This window comes from Podarcis filfolensis (assembly GCF_964270895.1).
Source record: "Podarcis filfolensis genome assembly, chromosome: 8".
Classification (NCBI taxonomy): Eukaryota; Metazoa; Chordata; class Lepidosauria; order Squamata; family Lacertidae; genus Podarcis; species Podarcis filfolensis.
The window spans coordinates 73,397,198-73,417,656 of NC_139611.1; the positions used below are offsets into that span (position 1 = coordinate 73,397,198).

Consider the following 20,459-nt stretch of genomic DNA (forward strand, 5'->3'; position numbering starts at 1 on the left):
AGTGCTTAAGTGCCTTGAGACAAACCCTGCACAGGAGGTCAACAGATGCTTCACTGTCCAGCAGAAGGGCCTCCTGCCAGGATAAGCAAATGTCATGCAAATCTGTCGTCTCAAGTGTCCTCTTTTTGGGTGATGCCTAAGTGCCCACCTGGATAAATTGGAACCTGGAAATCAATTACCCATGGATTAAAACAAAAGCCAGGTGGAACTTATAATGCTGTCCTATTTTAGCAGCACCATGAATTAGGCTGGATTCTGCTTTATGTAAGGATGCAAAATTGCATGGAAAGAAGGTTTTTCTCCACAAAATTACAAAACAACAACAACCTTTCCTGTTGCTGGACAATATGGAACCGATTGGCTAGAATCTTTGAGGATGGAAAGCCCCAAGAATCTGATTGGTCAGAATTCACATGGATTGGAAGCGTCTGGAGCACCCGAGTCACCTAGGCAACCAGATGAATTTCAGAAGAAGTAGATGTTTCTCCATCTCATCTTCATCACAAAGGACAGCGAAAAATGGCACAAAGGTGAGGCTGAGATCCTACTGTGTGGAGGGTGCCATAAGGGTGAGATATTGTGCCCCCAACAAGTGTTGCTCAATTTCATTCGAAAGGCATGAGGAAATTGAAAGACATCAGCAAGGTCAGAGGTCCCAGGGTGAATCTACACCAGGCACCCCCAAACTTGGTCCTCCAGATGTTTTGGGACTACAATTCCCATCATCCCTGACCACTGGTCCTGTTAGCTAGGGATGATGGGAGTTGTAATCCCAAAACATCTGGAGGGCTGAGTTTGGGGATGCCTGATCGACACACGGGGGGGGGGGCGCTATAAGTAACTGAGACATTAAATCATTATGACAAAAGAAAAACAGCCTATAGAAACGCTACACAGTGGTACCTTTGGTTCTCAAACGTAATCTGTTCCGGAAGTCTGCTCCAAAACCAAAGCGTTCCAAAACCAAGGCATGCTCTCCCATAGAAAGTAATGCAAAATGGATTCATCTGTTCCAGACTTTTAAAAACCCCTAAAACAGCAATTTAACACGAATTTTACTATCTAACAAGACCATTGATCCATAAAATAAAAGCAATACGCAATATACTGCAGTCACACAATCAATCCATTAGTAGCTGAACTGGGTTCCACAGTCACAAAAACAAAACAAAAAGAGCAGCAAAAATGCAAAATAAATAGAAAAAATAGACGGACCTCAGTGTAACACTCAAAATGGAAGTGTGGAGCTCAAAATGAAGCACATTCGGCTTCCGGAAAAAGTTCACAAACAGGAACACTTACTTCTGGGTTTGCAGTGTTTGGTTTCCATGTTGTTTGAGTACCAAAGTGTTTGAGAACCAAGGTACCAACTGTAGAAACGTTTTGTGCTCTCCGCCGCCATCTGGTGTTGCATGTTTATAACACAATGAAATCACTGTTTTCTGACTAATGTAGCTGAGTACCTGGTTTCCCCCCAAGAGTTCTTTTTTCAGCAACCTAATTTGCAGGGTGGGTGGGATGTGGGTGGCGCTGTGGGTTAAACCACAGAGCTTAGGACTTGCCGATCAGAAGGTCGGCGGTTCAAATCCCTGCGACAGGGTGAGCTCCCGTTGCTCAGTCCCTGCTCCTGCCAACCTAGCAGTTCGAAAGCACGTCAAAGTGCAAGTAGATAAATAGGTACCGCTCTGGCGGGAAGGTAAACGGCGTTTCCGTGTGCTGCTCTGGTTCATCAGAAGCGGCTTAGTCATGCTGGCCACATGACCCAGAAGCTGTACGCCGGCTCCCTCGGCCAATAAAGCGAGATGAGCGCCGCAACCCCAGAGTCGGTCACGACTGGACCTAATGGTCAGGGGTCCCTTTACCTAATTTGCAAGTGGGTGGGTGGAGTTCTTTAGTCCTTGCTGTTTGGGGAAAGGGAAATCCCTACTGACCTACTCAAACTCACCCAGAAATGTATCCGTCGCTCCTTATCTACCTTGTCCAACTGCACCTTTCTTTTGCCTTGCACCTTTTCACGTCCCTGATGGTAATGCTTCCTCTCGTGTCCTCCACGCAGCAGTCCCACTTCCACGATGTCCTTAAGAGTGCTAGCACGCCTCGATCTCTTGATGGAACCGCTGCGGATCAGCAGCGCCATCTGCTCTGCTGGAAGCTTGCTGCTGGAGTTTATTTCCCTGAGTACCCCCTACTGGGTACTGCAAAGTACCAAAAAAGGCCTGGTTCACAGTGGCCTCTGGACTATCTGCGTGGGTCCAGATTGCACCATGTATTGGTTCAATCTACTCGGTAAGGTCTTTTCCACTTCTGTATCATTCTATAAAATGCAAGCATGTCAAAACTGGGTTTCCAAGTATCTGGACCTGCCTTTAAGTTAGGAACAGACAGCGGCGTTTCCACTCAATGTACAGGCCTCCAGATTCTGCTGTATATAAACAGTACAATACAACAACAGAAATAATGGCATGTATGATAGCTCAGGTAGTATCAACACATAGGGCTACGGCAAGGGTTACCAGGTCAGGAACATCATAGACCCTGTGATTTCAGAGCCCTGAGACCTAGTCTGAATATATGAATATATATATATATATATATATATATATATATATATATATATATATGCATGCTGTGAAAATGCTTTTTAAAAAAATGTTTAAAAATATATATTGAATTTCCCATAACCTCACCATCACACCATCACCATCTAGTGTCACATTTGTACAATGCACATAAAACGTTCTATTTGCAGAGGTGTCCCCACTGGTGATGTCATGGGGTGGGCCCCTATGATGTCATTAAACATTAACCACAGTCTCTGAGACCATTTGCAAAGATGAAGCTTAATTGGGAGAGGGAAGGAGTGAAGGGAGGGGGGCAGGATGCAGTGTCTTCTTCTTCCTCTTCTTCTTCTTTGCTCTCACTGACCTGGTGACTTGTGCTCTTCACCTGCCACTTGGAGGAGGGAAGGCAAACCTGAAGACTCCAGCTCAACCCTGGAGGTCTAGTACCCCTAGTTGCAGCAATGGGTAGTAGAACTCAAAAAAAGAGTCTTAAAGATGCCCATATTTCACACATTAAAAGAGGCAGAGGGTTATGAAGATATTTTGAAATGGTGTAAGAAATAAAGGCCTCCACCATATGACATAGAAATGGATTTTCCAGTTGATTGGAGACCCTCAAATTATACATCATTTCTCCCCAGCAATTGCCAGATTCCAACAGGATTGCCAACTTGGCCCCATGACTGCGGCTGCCTGGGCCCATGGGTGCCATGCAGCGTGCATGGCTCTGGCACCAAAATTTGTGGATGCCTGGCCCCTTCATGGGGAATTTTGTGGGTTCTCGGGTGCCCAAAGAGCCAGTACCTATGGATTCCAAATGTTCTCATACCATAATGATAGCTGCAGCATCTTCCACCTTTGTGCAAAAGATATAGTTAGTTAAGGGTACTTTCTGGGAACCATAGTTCTGTGGCACTTAAACTACAGTGCCCAGAATTCTTTGGGGGAAAGTCATGTGCTTGAAATATGTGGCGTGTACCCAGCCTTGATGGCCTACGAAACCCCACCAGTGCTAGGATTCTACGAACAGAACGACCATGTTGTGAGTCATGGATGACACCCACACTGTATGTTTAAAGAACATGGCTTCCTCTAAAGAACCCTGGGAACTGTAGTGAGCGGCAAAACTACAGTTCCCAGAATTCTTTGGAGGAAGCCATGTACCCCCAAAGTGCTGTTTCTACCAGTTAATGTTACAAAAGTGACATCACGTTTGTCAAAACGTTTGACTTTAAAGGGGAGGGGGGTAAGACAAATTTGTGGAGGGTGTGGCTGACAAGGGCTCCTCGTCATGATGGCGGCATTCAAACCTCCAAGATCAGAAGGTGCATGTCTTTGAATACCAGGTGCATGTCTTTGAATATCTCTGGTGAACAGCAGTTAGACAGGGTCATTGTGCTCACATCCTGATTACGGACTTCCCATGCTGTGCACCTGGGGGCAGGGCTAGCCACCCACAGGGGGGGGGCGAGAATCCCGGGGTGGGGTGGGGGGTGATGTCACCTTCCTCAGGGATGACACCCCAGGGTGGTCCTACACATGAGTAGGAGTCTGGCAGAGACACATGCCTGACTGGCATGTTCTCTCCCTCCTGGTCATTTGTTCGGGAGATTCAAAATCTTTCTCCAGCCCGAACATCACAGCGACCGATACCTTAGAGGAATCGGCACACTTCAGGATCAGCGTACAGACTCAGTAGCGCAGCATTTGGCTAAACTACATTTATTTACATATACACATTCGGAGCATCGTAACTCAGCTCCTTCCTCTTCAGCATCAGACACCAAAAAGAGAAAGAACAAAGGACAAACGTCCTACATCACGGTAACACAGTAATACAAACATCCTGTCTCCGTGACTTCCCACAATGTGGAATGAAAACATACACGGTCATGTGATAAGAACAATCCCATGACTGCAACATGTGAAAAGAATCCTAACACTAGCCATCCACGTGGGTGGGGTGGCGATGTCACCCCCCTCAGGGATGACACCCGGGGCAGATCGTATCCACTGCACCCCCCTTCCTCCGCCAGTGTCCATAGGGACTGCGGCAAAGAGGATGCTGGACTAGATAGGCCATTGGTTTGATCCAACAAGACTCCTCTTAAATTCTTACGTTAACTTTCTTCTTTAAGCCGGGAGCAAGAATGGGTTGCCTCGACCGCTAGCCTACTCAGAGTAGACCCACTAAAATTCATGGGCATGACTAACTCAGGTGCACTGATTTCGGTGGCACTACTTTGTCGGCGACCACCCAGTCACTCTACCCAGAATCCTTGCCCTTCCTAATGCTTCCTTTTCTGAACCACAGCCATACATATCCACTTCACCCGAGCCTTCCTGGTGATTGCATGTTTCTGCAGCTTCTTTTCTCTGTTGTGCGTCTGCATCTCGTTTGAACGTGACCTGCTGTTCAACATATCCCTGCTGAGAGCCGCCGTCACCTTCAGCCTTGTTTCAGGTAACCCCAATGTGGGTTCTTATCCCAGAAGGGCTCAGTGATAGAGCACTTGCTTTGCATACAGAAGCTCCCAGGTTCAATCCCCACCATCTCCAGTAGAGTTGAGAAAGAAGACTCCTTTCCTGGGAATTCCAAAGAGCTGCTGCTGGCTAGTCAGGATTCTTCAACCTTGAGTCCCTAGAAGACAACAACTCCCACCTTCGTTGACCATTGACAAAGCTGCCTGGGTAGGACAGGACTTGTTGTAGGCCAACAATACCTGGGGACCCAAGAGTGAAGACTCCTGTCCTGAAACCCTGGCCTATCTGGTAGCAAATATATCAAATCCTCAGTCCTCACAGGTCCGTAGTCCAAACCAAAGCACAGTCCCACAGAGATCCTGGAGCACCCAAGCTGTGGTCCATCAACAATGGACAGTGGAGCAGACACAGCACCTCAGCTCCACTGCCATTTTATGCCTTGCATGCTGATTGCGGCATTTGGGTTTGGCAAGGCATGGGATCCTCACCTGTTCCAAGCCTATGCCAGCTGAAGAATCGCCCACCTCCTCCCAGAGCTAGCGAGCCCCACCTGGCCAGCTAAGGAGCTGGGCTGTGGGCCCTTGCCTGCCTCAGCCTCCTGGAGTGCCCCACTTGCTGCTCCCTATGCCTCAGAACCTGCCATGTTTGTGGAGACAGGTCCTCTCTGGCTCTGGTGATGGGTTCTGTTGTTCCGGTTCCTGTGCACTGCCCTCCATCTCTTCGTCATCCTCAGTCACCCCAGGAGTGCTTCCTGCACCAACCTCACCTTCCCCATCCCCAGCTTGCCCTGGTGTGTGCCAGTTCTGCTACACCAGGCAGAGGGCCTTCTTGGTAGTGGCGCCCGCCCTGTGGAACGCCCTCCCATCAGATGTCAAGGAAATAAACAACTACCTGACTTTTAGAAAACATCTGAAGGCAGCCCTGTTTAGGGAACTTTTCAATGTTTGATGTTTTATTGTGTTTTTAATATTCTGTTGGAAACTGCCCAGAGTGGCTGGGGAGGCCCAGCCAGATGGGCGGGGCATAAGTTATTGTTGTTGTTGTTGTTGTTTTATTTATACACCCCTCGCCAGAATCTTCTTCAGGTAAATTCTTACCTTTATTTCCGGGCCTTTGATGGACTGTGAGCTGTGACTATTGGGTATGTGTGTTGGGGTTGGGTTGTTTTTTTTTTGTATGTTAGTGTTTTATACTATTTTCTTCCTATGCAATTATGTTGTTTTGTTTTTAATTTATATATTCTCATTTTTAAAATCTCCTTTTTTTGCCCCCAGCTCTCTTAATCTTGATTGGAATGGCGATATTTACATACGTGCAGAGGCACTCGCAACCTTACACCAATTATTCACTCGCATTCGGTTCGTCCTATGGCTTGGGCTGGGCTTCCGTTCCTATGCACCTCATTACAGGTGAGTCGAGCTTTGCACATGGGCCCCAAACATCTGCAGGTGTGGCCTTAGCCTTGTCACTTCTTAATTATGAGAGGGGGAAAGGCTAGAGTTGAGCCTAGAAATGGAGGAGAATCAGATGGTAGACATTCTGGGTGGTTTTGGTCCAGACTGCAAGGGAACAATACGATTTTTGGATGAATCCCTCCCTTTTTTTACAGTGGTATCTCGGGTTACATACGCTTCAGGTTACATACGCTTCAGGTTACAGACTCCGCTAACCCAGAAATAATGCTTCAGGTTAGGAACTTTGTTTCAGGATGAGAACAGAAATCGTGCTCCAGCAGCATGGCAGCAGCAGGAGGCCCCATTAGCTAAAGTTGTGCTTCAGGTTAAGAACAGTTTCAGGTTAAGTACGGACCTCCGGAACGAATTAAGTACTTAACCTGAGGTACCACTGTAATTTAAAGAAAACCTTCCTGCAAGTTGGGACAGGGGATAAATTTGATTCAGTTCACATTAAAGGCAAAACTATCAATATCACACTTTCCAAACCGATATGAGAACGGAAACCCAGCCATCCTTCAAAATTCGCACTTCTCAAAATTTTGTGTTGCAGTTCTACAACCAATATTTGCAAAAAAAATATATGCATATGTTAAGGGAACAGGTGCATCAAAACGACTATATTAGTCAAAGGAACGTACAAAATTCACTTTCCAGTGGTATCTTGGTTCTCAATCTTAATTCGTTCTGGAGGTCTGTTCCAAAACCAAGGTGCACTATCCTATAGATAGAAAGTAATGCAAAATAGATTGGTCCGTTCCAGACTTTTAAAAACAACCCCTAAAACAGCAATTTAATGAATTTTACTATCTAACGAGACCATTGATTCATAAAATGAAAGCGATAAACAATGTACTGCAGTCACAAAATCAATCAGTAGCTGAACTGGGTTCAAACACAGTCACAAAAACAAAACAATCAAGAGCCGCAAAAACAAAAACACAAAATAAATAGCAAAAACAAGACAGACCTCAGTGTAACACTCGAAATGGAAGTGTGGCACTCAAAACAGAAGCGTAACACTCAAAATGGAGCATGTTCGACTTCCAAAAAAAGTTTGCAAACTGGAACACTGGGTTTGCAGTGTTTGAGTACCAAGGTGTTTGAGAACCAAGGTACCACTGTATTGGGGGGAAAGTGTTTGCAAAATTGTGTACATTAGCCCAAAGTGTGCACAACAATTTATTTAGTTGTGAAAAATTGCACTAAAAAGCTGGACGGTTTTAATGAGGTTTTCTTTAAAAAAGAAAAATTCAGATTGCTGCAGAAATGTAGAGAACTGAATTTAAAATTGTCTGGCCCTAGCTCAGGGATCTCAGAGAACCGATGGGCTTATACAAACTCCTTTCTTTTACGTGTTAGTTTTTATTTATTTATTGGGTGTGTACATTTGCCAGACATTGCTCAGAGTTTCACACTCTGAGTTTCTTTCTCACGCTGCAGAGAATGGAGGAATCAAGAGCAGGTGAGAGGATCTGAGTCTTACATGTTTTTGCAGTGAAGAGGAATTGGGATTGCCAAATATGTAGATTGTTATATCTATATTTATACTGGAAGGAGTAAAGAAAGGGGCAGCTGAAACAGTATTTCAAAAGCTAGCAAAAAAAAAGCCCAGCAATTCAGCTATAATCCTAAAAGAGAAAATTCTCATTTTCCAAGGGTAAAATGGGGGTGGGGAGAGTGAGCTCAGAAAAGCCCCCACCATGTGAACTCATAACACCAAATTAAGAGAGGAAATCCAGAATTTGCTCCCACTCAGATTGATAATTTAATTCTCCTGGACCTGCTGATTGCCCAGGAAATGCATAATTTGTTTTGCAGCATGTCTGGGGAATGGGGGGACTTTAAGAAACAAGCACCAGAAAGTAGGTGTTTGAGCTGTGCAGACTAGCTGAGGAGGCAAATGATCTGATGACCAGAGAAGCATGAGGAATTGGATTCCTATCAGGACCTGAGGTGTTTTGTATTTTAGGAGCTAAAATCTCTCTCTCTCTCCCCCCCTCCTGTTTTCTTCCACCTAGCTGTACTACAGATATTGAGTCACAAAACATCTACCTACTAAGTCTGGTGGCCCAACTCTGCCACCGGGACCAGAAGAACTGCCAATAAGAACATGGCTGCTCTCCTATCATGAAATCTCAGACGTGGGATATTTCTCTGGGTTAAGTATAGCCATATTCTGGGTATCACGATGGCACAATGATGGAAAGTGCCTTGGTTGTCTCAGTGCCAATGTAATGGCCAGACCATGGTTTGACTTACATCAGTGGGCTTCCGGTTTGCCCCAATTCCCATGAACAAACCATGGCTTGCCATGACATAACACAATTCAACTGGAAGCCAGGGGCTGACCTGCTTGTGCAAACTATAGTTGTCCTGCATATCTTACTAGACCTTGACTTATCCACTCTTGAGATTAAAAAGGCTATTTTCAGTGCTAACTCGTTGTGATGATTTCCCCTGCAAGTATAATGCGATATAAACAGAGTGTTGGACTTTGTCTGGGGAGACCCAAATTCAGATGCTTGCCTGCTGGGTGGCATGGGTTCAGCCACCATCTCTCAGCCTGACTTACCTCGCAAGATGGTTGCATGGGTTGAAAAAGCAGGGAGGAGAAACACGTCTCCGTAGAGAATGACCGAGATAAACAAAACAAACAAGCAAACAAACAAAACCGACGTGATAAATAAAGTGCCTTGCTCAGCCCTCATTTGGTTTGCCTCCTTTTTGGCATGTCTACATTGCAGAAGACATGTAACATTAGTGATGGTTTGAAAAAGGTCCTCACTGCATTCAGTACAACTGCACTGTTTTCTGTACTGAAGTAAGTTTTGGTAATCTGCAAGGACCCGGTAAAACACTGACCATGGAGGGAGTCTATTGGCTAGTGCCTGTGCTGTCTTGTGATTTAATCTCACTTTCACACTATCACTGGGTGTTAAGAGGCACGGTGCCCCTTATGCATTGCCCCAAAGGATGAAATGCACCACTGAAAGAAAGACGACCAAAGCAGCTTTCCTGTGAAGCAACAGTTCTGACATGTAGCACTATTACTTCCCTTGATATTTCCAGGTGTCAGGCAGGGGCAATACTGAGGCAACAGCAGCCTCCAAATAAATAGATTTCTCCCTGCAAACAGCTATAGTCAAGGTCCCCAGGAGCTGTCTCAGTTTTCAAGCTTCTCAAAAGACTGGTGTTCTCCAGGTGCAGAAAATAAGAGTTTGGATGACTAAGGTTGGTATTCTTCTTTCAACTGGCAAAAATTCCCTTATATTACATGCAGGTCCTGCTATCCAAATGCCTGTTATGCAAAAAATTCACTTATCCAAACATGAATAATCAGTACCCTAATCTCACTATACACAGCGCAGATTCAGATATCCAAACAGCTTGACCTGCATGTAGTACAATAAACAAATGAGCAGCCTTAAACCAGCCTTACTTTTTGATGTTTTGCTGGTTTGTGGCAGCTGTTTTGCCAGACACCATGGTGGGGGCAGTGGGCTGGAGAGAGTGGACAAATAAGGGAGCATTTCCTCTCTCCTTATGTGAGGTTTCAGAGCATTTTCTGGGGGGGTTGTTTTTTGTCATTTTGGGGCCAAAATTCCATGGCCGGGACCGCACTGGAAAATTTCCCATAGGACTCAATGGAAATCGTTGATTTGTTATGTGAACGCTCGCTTAACAAATGATTTCCCGAGAATGCATTGTGTTCAGATAGCGAGACCTGCATGTGCCATGTGGGGAGGGCCACCATTTGCTGTTCAGCCTCAGACAACAGCATGTCATGGGCCAGCACCGAATGCTTGGAAGGCAACATCTTCGTCAATTTAAACGTAGGGCAAATGCCACCTCTTAATGCTAAGCATTGCAATGCAAGGCTAGCCCCAACCTAAGTTAGCTGTCAGGGCTACATTGCAAAGAAACTATAGTTGCGTGGCGATTCCCGCCCCCCCAGTTGGAATAAATAAAGACACTGGACACCAGAATTTAGGTTAATGGGCGAAAAATGGCCACAACTTTATTGATTACAGGTAAGAGTGGTATTGGCTTTAGGCATTGGTCCTATCAGACTATCCGGCATAGAACCGGAAAGGGTTAACACCAACAGGGGCACTCCCTGAGATGCACATCCCTAAGCGCTCCCCAAGGGGTCACCGCTCGGGAGCGCGCTTTAGGCCCTAGCCTCCATAGGTTTCGGACGAGGCAACGCCTCCCGGAGTCCTTTATCAGACTACCCCTAAGCATTTGGGGAAGGTGATGGCGCTCCTCCCCCCCGCCTCATCTGCATAACAATACCCCTACCAACGCCTAACCGCCAAAACCAAAGGCGTTGTGACCCGGTCTGGCAAAACCAAACCACAGCTGGCCGAGGGAGAGAAAGGGGAGATCCCGGGCTGCCCCGACCTTAAATGACCCGCTTAGCCCCGCCCCTGTCGCCAGCCAATTGGCTGGCACAGGGGATGACGCGGCCCGAAGATTCCCAAGTCGCGCGGGGCCGCAGCCAGCCCCGCACGGATGTAGGTGGGCGTGAGCCCGCAAACCCCCCCTTCTTATGTCGGGAGTGGCTTTGGGCTTAACAAGGAATGGCCTTCTCGGCAGTGGCGCCCTCCCTGTGGAATGCCCTCCCATCAGATATTGGGGAGATAAAGAATTATACAGTGGTACCTCAGGTTACAGACGCTTCGGGTTACAAACTCCGCTAACCAGGAAGTGGTTGCTCCAGGTTAAAAACTTTGCCCCAGGATAAGAATGGAAATCAAACACCAGCAGCACAGTGGCAGCAGGAGGCCCCATTAGCGAAAGCACGCCTCAGGTTAAGAACCGTTTCAGGTTAAGAACGGACCTCTGGAACGAATTAAGTTCTTAACATGAGGTACCACTGTACAACTTTTAGAAAACATCTTAAGTTTTAAATGTCTGACATTTTATTATTATTTATTATTTTTATAATAATAAAATTATTATTTTTTATAATTTGCTGGAAACTGCCCAGAGTGGCTGGCGAAACCAAGCCAGATGGGTGGGGTATAAACAATAAAATTATTATTATTATTATTATTATTATTAGTAGTAGTAGTAGTAGTAGTAATAGTAATATTAAGATATTCTGTAAGCCTCTGTAGCTGGTATTTTTTGCCCTGCCCACTGAGATCAAACAGGTGCTTTCACTATTTCTTCTGGCACTTGCTAAAATCACTCCTGTTTAGACAAGCCTACCCCGATGCTTAGAAAGTTGAGGTAATTTTAATCTGATTTAGTATTTTTAATTTTGTATGTTTTAAAGCAGGGTTGTAATTTTTCCCTTCACGTTATTGTTTTAACTTTTGTAAACCGCTTTGAGGTTTGTTTGTTTGTTTTTACAAACAAGCAGTGTATGAGTTTTAGGAAATAATAAACTTTTATTGGCTTGCCTCCAATTCGGCCATTTCCTCGCATTGCATTGCATTTCCTTTCTTTGCTTGTTGCTTCTAGTTATCAGAGACACTCCAGAACAAAGGGCAGAGCCGTCTTTCCCATAGGGCTTAGTGGTGTGTTGCGCCAGGGCGCCAGCCTCTCAGGGGTGCCCCAGTGAGTGGGAGAGCTGCATGGCTTTGCCGGCGGCCTCTCCCTTTCTCTGCACACCCACCAGCTGCACCCCACCAACCATAAGGCTGGCAGGCGCGCAGCTTCCCTCCCAAGCCTCTGTGAGGATCGTTCTCCCACAGCAGCATGGGGGAGAATTGTGCCCCCCCCATGGCTGGCAGTGCGCAGCTACGGCCACCCCAACACTATCCATGGTAATTTGGGAGCGCTGGGTGGATATTTGCACCCTGGCGCCTCATCTGTTAAAGACGGCCCTGACAAAGGGTAGCTTAAAATGCGGGGGAAACGAAAATCCCTCCTATGGGTGAGGTTAACCTGTTGGTTCCATGTGTGGTTTTTGTGTCTGGTTTCTCATCTTGCACAAAATAAACCTCCAAAGCTTAAAGGCTAATGCCAGTTACTGAACACAGTAGTTAGTGGGTGGGGGAAAGAAGTTGTTTCAGTTCTCATTTTAATATTAAGTTCTATAATTAGCATGTCTGGAAAGAAAGCTACCCTTCAAAATATGCACTTCTCTCAGTTTCATGATGCAGTTCCCCTGCCCTGAAAAGGTGTCTAAAACTGAGCATATCCAGTATATAAAAGAACAAGTATTCATGAAAATAACATTAAAAGGCATTATATTAATGGGAACTGCTTGCAAGGATATGTATATGAAGCAAAATTGCCTAGAAAAATGTGCTTATTAGGAGAAACACTAAAATGTAAATGAGTTTTTGTTAGGGTTATTCTTTAAGAAATCATAAATGGGATATGGGAATGTGGTGAGCTGAATGGGAGATCAGAAAAATGAGCAATGTCAGGAAACTGAAATGGACCGATTTGTCTATTCCCTATCGGTAGTTTTCAATTCATACTAAAACAAGCAACCAGGAAGTTTACCTAGTGGCATGCAGCCCTAGGAACCATTTTTCACTTGCTTCCATTCTAGACTTTTTCTTTTCTGGGACTGCCATCTTTTGCTTGCTGCTACTAGATGCCAGTAGAGATGGGGTCTGATTCTGGGGGTGAAATCCCCAAAAAGGATGTTACTTTTTTCCTGTATGCCACAACAGTTGCGAGAATATTGCTAGTGAAAAATTGGAAGAAACAAGATTTTCCAACTATCAAAGAATGGCAGATGAAGATGCTGGACTATATGGAACTTGCCGAACTGACCGGGAGACTCCGAGACCAGAGAGAAGAGATGGTGGAAGAAGACTGGAAGAAGTTTAAGGAATATTTGAAAAAATATGTTAATATTTAAATCTTAGAATAGCTTTGGAAGTGGATATAGGCTGTGGGGTTAGAAGTAGAAGATAGTCTATTTTAAAATAATATTATTTGTAAGTGATAAAATGTGAAGTTATCTTAAGTGTGATTAAAAAAAGAGATTAGAAACTATGATATATGTAAACTGCTAAAGATGAAGTAAAATGAAAATCAGATAGGTGGGACCTGGGGAAGCCCACTTAACAATGTTTAGAAAAATAAGGATATGACAAGAATTTGTTTGTATTGTTTGTTTTTCTGTTTGTGTTCTTTATTTGTGTTATAAAAGGAATAAAATTTTTTTTGAGGGAAGAAAGAGAGACGGGGTCCGATTCTGACAGACCATGCAATCGCCATCCAAGGCCCTTCTTCATGTGCCTCCTTCACGTGAGGTCTGGCGGGGAGCAACAGGAGAACGGACCTTTTTTGCAGTGGCTCACTGCTTGTAGAATGCTCTCCCCAGGGCAGTTTGCCTGGCAGCTTCATTACATATCTTTAGGCACCAGGCAAAGACATTCCTCTTCTCTCAAGCCTTTAAACTCTCTCTCTCTCTCTCTCTCTCTCTCTCTCTCTCTCTCTCTCTCTGTGTGTGTGTGTGTGTGTGTGTGTTTGTGTGTTGGGGGGTTATTGGGGTTTTTTTCTTCCATTTGTTGCTATGCTATGTATTATTGTGTTTTTATATTGTAAGTCATCCTGTGATCCTCAGATGAAGGACAGTATAGAAAACAAACAAGTCATCACAAGAATCCACTAATTCACCTGCTGAGCAAATTGGCAAATCCCATTTGGCAGAACGCACCTGCGCCCTGTAACGGATTGTTACTTTTCCAGCTCGTGCTTTTAAACACAGATCCACCACAATCTTCAAATAAATTCTCACTTCGAAGCAAGCAGTTGAGAAACGGCATTTCTCTTTAAATTTCAGGGAAGGGGTGTCTTCAGAACGGAGCCAGATGGCAGTTGACAGAGAAGGGTTTTAGGACAGAGCTGAAAAATAAATTAATAATAATAATAATAATAATAATAATAATAATAATAATAATAATAATTTTATTTATATCCCGCCCTCCCCAGCCGAAGCAGGGCTCAGGGCGGCTAACAACACTAAAACAGTGCAACATTATAAAAACATTATAAAAATTAATTAAAATCAAAATTGATGGCAATCACCAAGAAAGAATATTCTGAGCAATTCTTTGAGAATTTCCTTCCTCAGCTCTCCTCCTTCCCTCAAACAGTTGCAGAACATTCCGCCCCACTAAGGAAAATTCCGCAAGAGGACCCCTACCCTTTCTTCTCCACTTGCCTTTAGGTTCCTGAAAGAAATTAAAGTGCTTGTTCCCTTCCACCTTCCAGCACTCGACTCTTGGTCCATGGCTTCCTTTGTCTAGTAATATGGACTACAAACAGAATTTCATTCAGTATCAAATGAGGGTTTTCAGCAACATTTTCTGACAATTTACTTTTTTGCTCCCATTCCAAGTAATGTTCATTAATATGCTGTCCATTCTTCAATTTCTCAGTGGATGTTGGGACCACTAACAACTACAGAACTTACTCTTTCTAAAACAACTCTTTAAATTACTCTTGGGACTTGGTATCTCCATCCAAAACTCTGTGGGGAAGGCCTACAGGGAGGACACGCAAGTCCCACCCTCAATGTTCTTAGGTCTAATGCTCCCTCCCCAGACCTCAAGCTTCACCGTGTTATTCGGTGAAGTAGAACCCTCTACACGGTTATCCAAACTTGAGCTTCCAGCTGCTTTTGGACTACAATTCCCATCATCCCTAGCTAGCAGAGCCTGTGGTCAGGGATGATGGGAATTGTAGTCCAAAAACAGCTGGAGACCCACATTTGGGAAACACTGGACTAGACAATAACTTAGACGTTGTAACAAAAACCAACCTGATACACAGAGAATGCAAAACAAATGTTATCAATACCAAATAAAGGCACATTTTATCAAGGCTTGCCATTCTCATTATTATGTCATATATGTAATGCATGACCACCAACTGGAGCAAAATTCCTAGGTTTAGCTGTTTTTGGAGTACAATGCCCATCACCCCTAGCTAGCAAGTTTGGGAAACCCTGACCCTCCTCTACCAACAGGGACGCCAATAAAGCAAGGAGTCCATTTCTGCAAAGGAGCCTTCCCATAGTCACGTGAATGCAAGCAGAATGCTCCCTGCAGATCTTCACAGCACATCAAGTTGGAAATCAGGCAGGTTGGCAGGGAGCAGGAAATGCAACACATGCAATGATGTTGAAGGTTGGGCTTGTGTGTGTGACCCTGCCTTGGGCACATTCAGAGCCTTTGCATGTTCAGACAAAGACCCAAGCGAATGTTTGGTTCATAGAATATGTGATGTGATGCAGGGTTAATTAAATACTGTACAAACACAACGCTGGAAAGCAGGTGAAAGGAATGCATACAGAGTTTTGTAAAGCCTCACCCAAGCAGTTTACATAGCTGGAAAGGAAAGGCAGTAGCATAAAGAAGAGAAGAGTGATAGGGAAAATAAAGGAAATGTTTCAAACTCCTCATTCAAAGACGACACACCCATTTCTTGCACAAGTGTTTGCTGTCTCCACACCACTCCTGGAAATTAATCCCCTTTCCAGGAAAGCTTACGCTGTTTAAAAGAACGTTGGCACCTTTGGACCAAGGTCACCAGATCTCTCTATACTTTCACTGGACAAGGAAACAGACTGCCTGTTAAAAGGTGGTCCCTGGAATTTCCATGTGCCTGAGGGTATCTTTTTATTATTATTTGATTATCTCATTTCCAGTTGGTTGCTTTTAGAAATGTGAATAATTAAGTGGTATTTAAAGCATTTTTTTAAAACAACAACAACCCAAAAAACCCCAAAAACCCAAAATGGTGATATAAATAGGTTCGGTAGAGGTTCCCACTCCATAGCATAGGCCCTTCTGAGACTTGAGGGCTGAATCAAGTTTTCTCTGGGAGAAATCTAAGCCACCATTCATGGAACCTATCTCTCACATTTCTGTATATATTTTTTCTAACACGTTTTGTCAATTTTTCCATTAGGGCTATGGACAAATGCTGGATGCACCACTTTCTTGTCATATTCAACTTTGCAGCTTCCCACTGTTTAAAGGCCCTAAAGGTAAAGGGACCCCTGACCATTAGGTCTAGTTGCGACCGACTCTGGGGTTGCGGCGCTTATCTCGCTTTACAGGCTGAGGGAGCCGGCGTACAGCTTCCAGGTCATGTGGCCAGCATGACTAAGCCGCTTCTGGAGAACCAGAGCAGCGCATGGAAATGCCGTTTATCTTCCCACCGGAGCGGTACCTATTTATCTACTTGCACTTTGACATGCTTTCGAACTGCTAGGTTGGCAGGAGCTGGGACAAAGCAAAGGGAGCTTACCCTGTCGTGGGGATTTGAACCACTGACCTTCCGATCGGCAAGCCCAAGAGGCTCAGTGGTTTAGACCACAGCGCCACCCGTGTCTACTAATAAGTTGAGACCAATGATTCTGGCAGAAAAGCGATATTCAACAATGGGGTGGTGCTGGCAGGGGAAACTTGGAGGGCATAGGGTTGCCAGGTGGCTGGCGAGGGATGGTGCTAATTCATAGCCTGACATCCTCCTTTGTCTTTAGCGGTGGTTTGGTCTGCAGAAACCAGCAGGTGAAGCTCAGCCATTCAGAGAATATATGAAGAAAGCAAAAGTACACAAAGCTCGGCAGAGAGAGATGGGGGCCAACCACAGAGGGGCAGTGCCCTTTTAGAGGCGGTGCCAATCTCTTCCTACCCCTTTTAAGGGGTGGTGGAGTCAGAGCATGCCAGGGACTTGTTCCAGAGTGCTGGCTTCACCTGGAGAAAGGAGGAAGTGATTCTGAGCCAGGTGAGATGACAAATCTCTAGATTTCTGTGGGAGAAAGGGGTATTTTTTAAAATAGCTGAAGGTGCCTGCAAAACAGAGTAGCTAATAAATGGAACTGGGGTTCCTAGTTAACACCCCAAAATCCAACATTGCCTGATTCACTCCAAACCTGAGCCACTGGTTTGCAATCATTTTGCAACATTTTGCAAACCCCCCAATCCCCATACAAAGTAACTGATATATCAAACTGGGCTTCCTATTTAACACCACACAAAATTCAACATTGGGCCCATCCATACTTCTGCTTGTGCCGTGCCTAGAATGTACAGGTCCTAACAGCTTTCTAGGCAAGGGTCTGAGCAGTTTCCTCCTTGCCCCACTCCTTCCCAAGGGAACACCTGCTCTCTAGCAGTAGATCGGAACCAATGGCAATCCGGGGGGAAAACGAGAGCGGTTTTCCAGGGGGGTGGGAAGTAACAGGACAAGAGGAAGTGTGGATAAGCCCATTGTCTTAGCCAAAATTTTGTAATTTGTTTTGCAGCACAAACCCCAACTTTTGGCAGCGCCCAAAATTGTGAGGCTGACTTGCCCAGTGGGTGGGCCTTACTGGTCACCCCAAATTCAACGTTGCTTTAATTCACTCCAAAGTTTTGCCATTGTATCCATTACTCGGTTTTGTGGGCACCGCAAAACACAGGGATTCTACTGCAAAATGATTCGTAGTGAATTGGACAATGCTAGGTTTTGGGGTGTTAACTATGAAGCCTGGTTTGATGCATCAGATACTCAATTTGAGAGGCCATGAAAGGGTGCTGCAAAATGACCACAAAACTTTGGCGTAGCTCTGTTGGGGGTCCCATATTTCTGGGTTCGTAGATATTCTTTAGTTCACTCAGCAATCCTGAAAACTACTTTCAGGTCTAACTCAGAGATATTTGAAGGAATTCAGTGAACTACATTATGCTATCCGTCTGCTCATTATCCACAAATTCACTTATCCAAACACAAAGAATTGTACCCAAACCTGGAATGTCCTGCTTTTCCTTAGGATATCCTTATTTTCATCAGAGAAATGTTGAAGGGTATGGTAGGATGTTCTATTTTCACTGGAGAGATGTTGGAGGGTATGAACCCGAGCCGAGGAGATAAGTAACTATAACCTTTATAAGACATCTGAAGGTAGCCCTGTATATATGTCGGAAGCCACCCAGAGTGACTGGGAGAAAACAGTCAAATGGGCTAGGTATAAACATTATTAGTAGTGGTAGTAGTAATAATAGTAGCAGTATTGCATATGACATCCCCATTTTCATTGGAGAAATGTTGGAAGGTATGAATCTGCTGTAGGCCTCTCAGGACATGTGCAACTTTACAGAAAAACTAATCATAGCCTGCAACTGGTGTGGAATAATGTGAATGTCTCCTTTCCCCAGGTTCACCATCCCTATTGTGCTCCTCAGTCACGGATCTGACCGTTCTCACAATGCGTATACTGCAGATCAGCGCCGTGGTTTGTGCTTTCATCAGCCTTCTGCTGCTCCTCATTGCCCTGGGCTCAGACTACTGGCTGGCAAATGCCTTGAACCACATTGGCCTCTGGAAATATTGTCTTAATACTGGGGCAATTAATATTTGCGGTTCACATGGGATGGATGTGGCAGGTAAGCTTTTTGTCTTCTGCTTGGAGTACTAGTGGTGTAATATTCAACCGTAACTTGGGGGGGGGGCAGCTGACAGTTCCCCAACTTCCTGAAAATCCAGTGTGACTAGAGATAACACATTTACCATGTCCTTTTTTTTGGGGGGGGGGGTAAAATATTAAGTGCTGTGACTCATATTTTGATAAAGGTGCTCTGGGTGCCAGCACAAAATGGCTGCCAGATCAATTTTTTTTTTTAAGGTGATGGTAGTTCATTGCCCTGTGTTCAGACTACTGGGTGGTCACCAACAATTACACCTTGGGCCTCTGGAATATGTGCATACCTAATGGCCAACTTTTGAGGATGGTTGTGTCAGGTAAGATCTTCTCTGTCTTCTCCTAGGAGTTCTTAGGTTTTCAAAAGCAGACTGAACTGATCTTCAATTCTAAGGCATGAGGCAGTATGTGGGGCCCTTGATCATTCTTTAACTCCCTGAAAGTCCGGTGTGACTAGGGTTAACATATTTACTCTGTTTGGGGGTGGTTTTTTTTTTAATTTAAAAATTAGGTCTGGGAATCATATTTTGATAACGGTGCCATGCGGTCCAGCAAAACATGGCTGCTGTGGGAAGTAAAGAAATAAGTGACAGTAATCTGCAGCAGTGAGTCACATTGCTGCCTTTACTATGGTACAATCAGCGCTTTTTTTATTTAAAAAAATGCTTAGGGGTGCTCTCATTTTGACTCAAGAAAATCACCATTTATAGTTCAAATTTGGAAAAATAAATACAGTAAATGGACAAAAGTACAAAGATTCACAAAATATTTAGGGGTATGCATACCCCTGCGTACTCCCAGAAAAAAAGCACTGGGTACAATATATGTAGGGCTGGACTGAGAGGTTTTGGCACTCAGGTTTCAATCAATACCAGTCATCCTGAAAGATGAATGCTTTAAACAATGGCAGAAAGAGATTTTAAGATTTATCTGGGGAGGGGCAAAAGGCCAAGGATAAAACATAAAATACTTACAGATGTAAAAGATAGAGGCGGATTTGCCCTCCCAGACCTTAAATTGTATTACGAATCTGCTTGTTTGGTATGGATCAGGGACTGGATGAGATTGGACAAGCAAGAGGCACTAGAACTAGAAGGACATGACAACAGATTTGGTTGGCATGCATACTTAGGGTACGGGAAAGGGAAGATTCATAGAAGCTTTTACAACCATATAATCAGGAAATCATTAATGAGAGTATGGGAGAGATATAAAGACTTATTCCATGGTGGCTTTCACCACATGAAGCATTACTGCTCAAACCACTTGGAAAGAAAGGAAAATGGCTCACATATGCTGATTTATTAAAGGAACATGATGGGAAATGGAAATTAAGAGATTATGATGAGATCAAAGACCACTTTCAGAGTTGGTTGCATTATCAACAATTACATGAAACATATAAAGAAGACTGTAAGAAAGGATTTAGTTATACTAGATCTAGGTTTCAAACGGAAGTGATTGAAGGGAAAGTGAAATTACTGAAGGCCGCATATAGCATACTATTAGAATGGGAGATGAAAGATGAAGAGGTAAAATCAGTTATGATTAAATGGGCACAAGATGTAG

The 20,459-nt window shown here is 44.4% G+C and overlaps 2 protein-coding genes and 1 long non-coding RNA gene across 4 annotated transcripts in view; 2 read left to right on the forward strand and 1 right to left on the reverse strand.

Annotated features, from left to right (window-relative positions):
- The first annotated feature begins 407 nt into the window (after positions 1-407).
- LOC310769061 (protein NKG7-like) lies at positions 408-8,940 on the forward strand. The gene is made up of 5 exons (XM_083628143.1): positions 408-530; positions 2,057-2,286; positions 4,876-5,025; positions 6,320-6,454; positions 8,521-8,940. Exons 1-5 carry the CDS (start codon positions 520-522, stop codon positions 8,559-8,561), a joined length of 567 nt encoding a protein of 188 aa, XP_083484269.1. The 5' UTR covers positions 408-519; the 3' UTR covers positions 8,562-8,940.
- A 4,277-nt stretch (positions 8,941-13,217) lies between these two features.
- LOC310769267 overlaps positions 13,218-20,459 on the reverse strand; it is a 122,574-nt gene continuing 115,332 nt past the window's right edge. Inside the window, exon 2 of the long non-coding RNA XR_014551590.1 lies at positions 13,218-13,388. This is a non-coding gene — a long non-coding RNA (uncharacterized lncRNA). The remainder of the gene's footprint in view (positions 13,389-20,459) is intronic.
- LOC310769085 (lens fiber membrane intrinsic protein-like) overlaps positions 17,162-20,459 on the forward strand; it is a 79,911-nt gene continuing 76,613 nt past the window's right edge. The window contains exons 1-2 of one of the 2 annotated variants that reach the window (XM_083628181.1): positions 17,162-17,215; positions 18,628-18,855. In XM_083628181.1, the coding sequence (XP_083484307.1) occupies positions 18,678-18,855 (178 nt within the window). In that variant the 5' untranslated portion in view covers positions 17,162-17,215; positions 18,628-18,677. The remainder of the gene's footprint in view (positions 17,216-18,627; positions 18,856-20,459) is intronic. The other variant, XM_083628180.1, reaches the window with a different exon arrangement.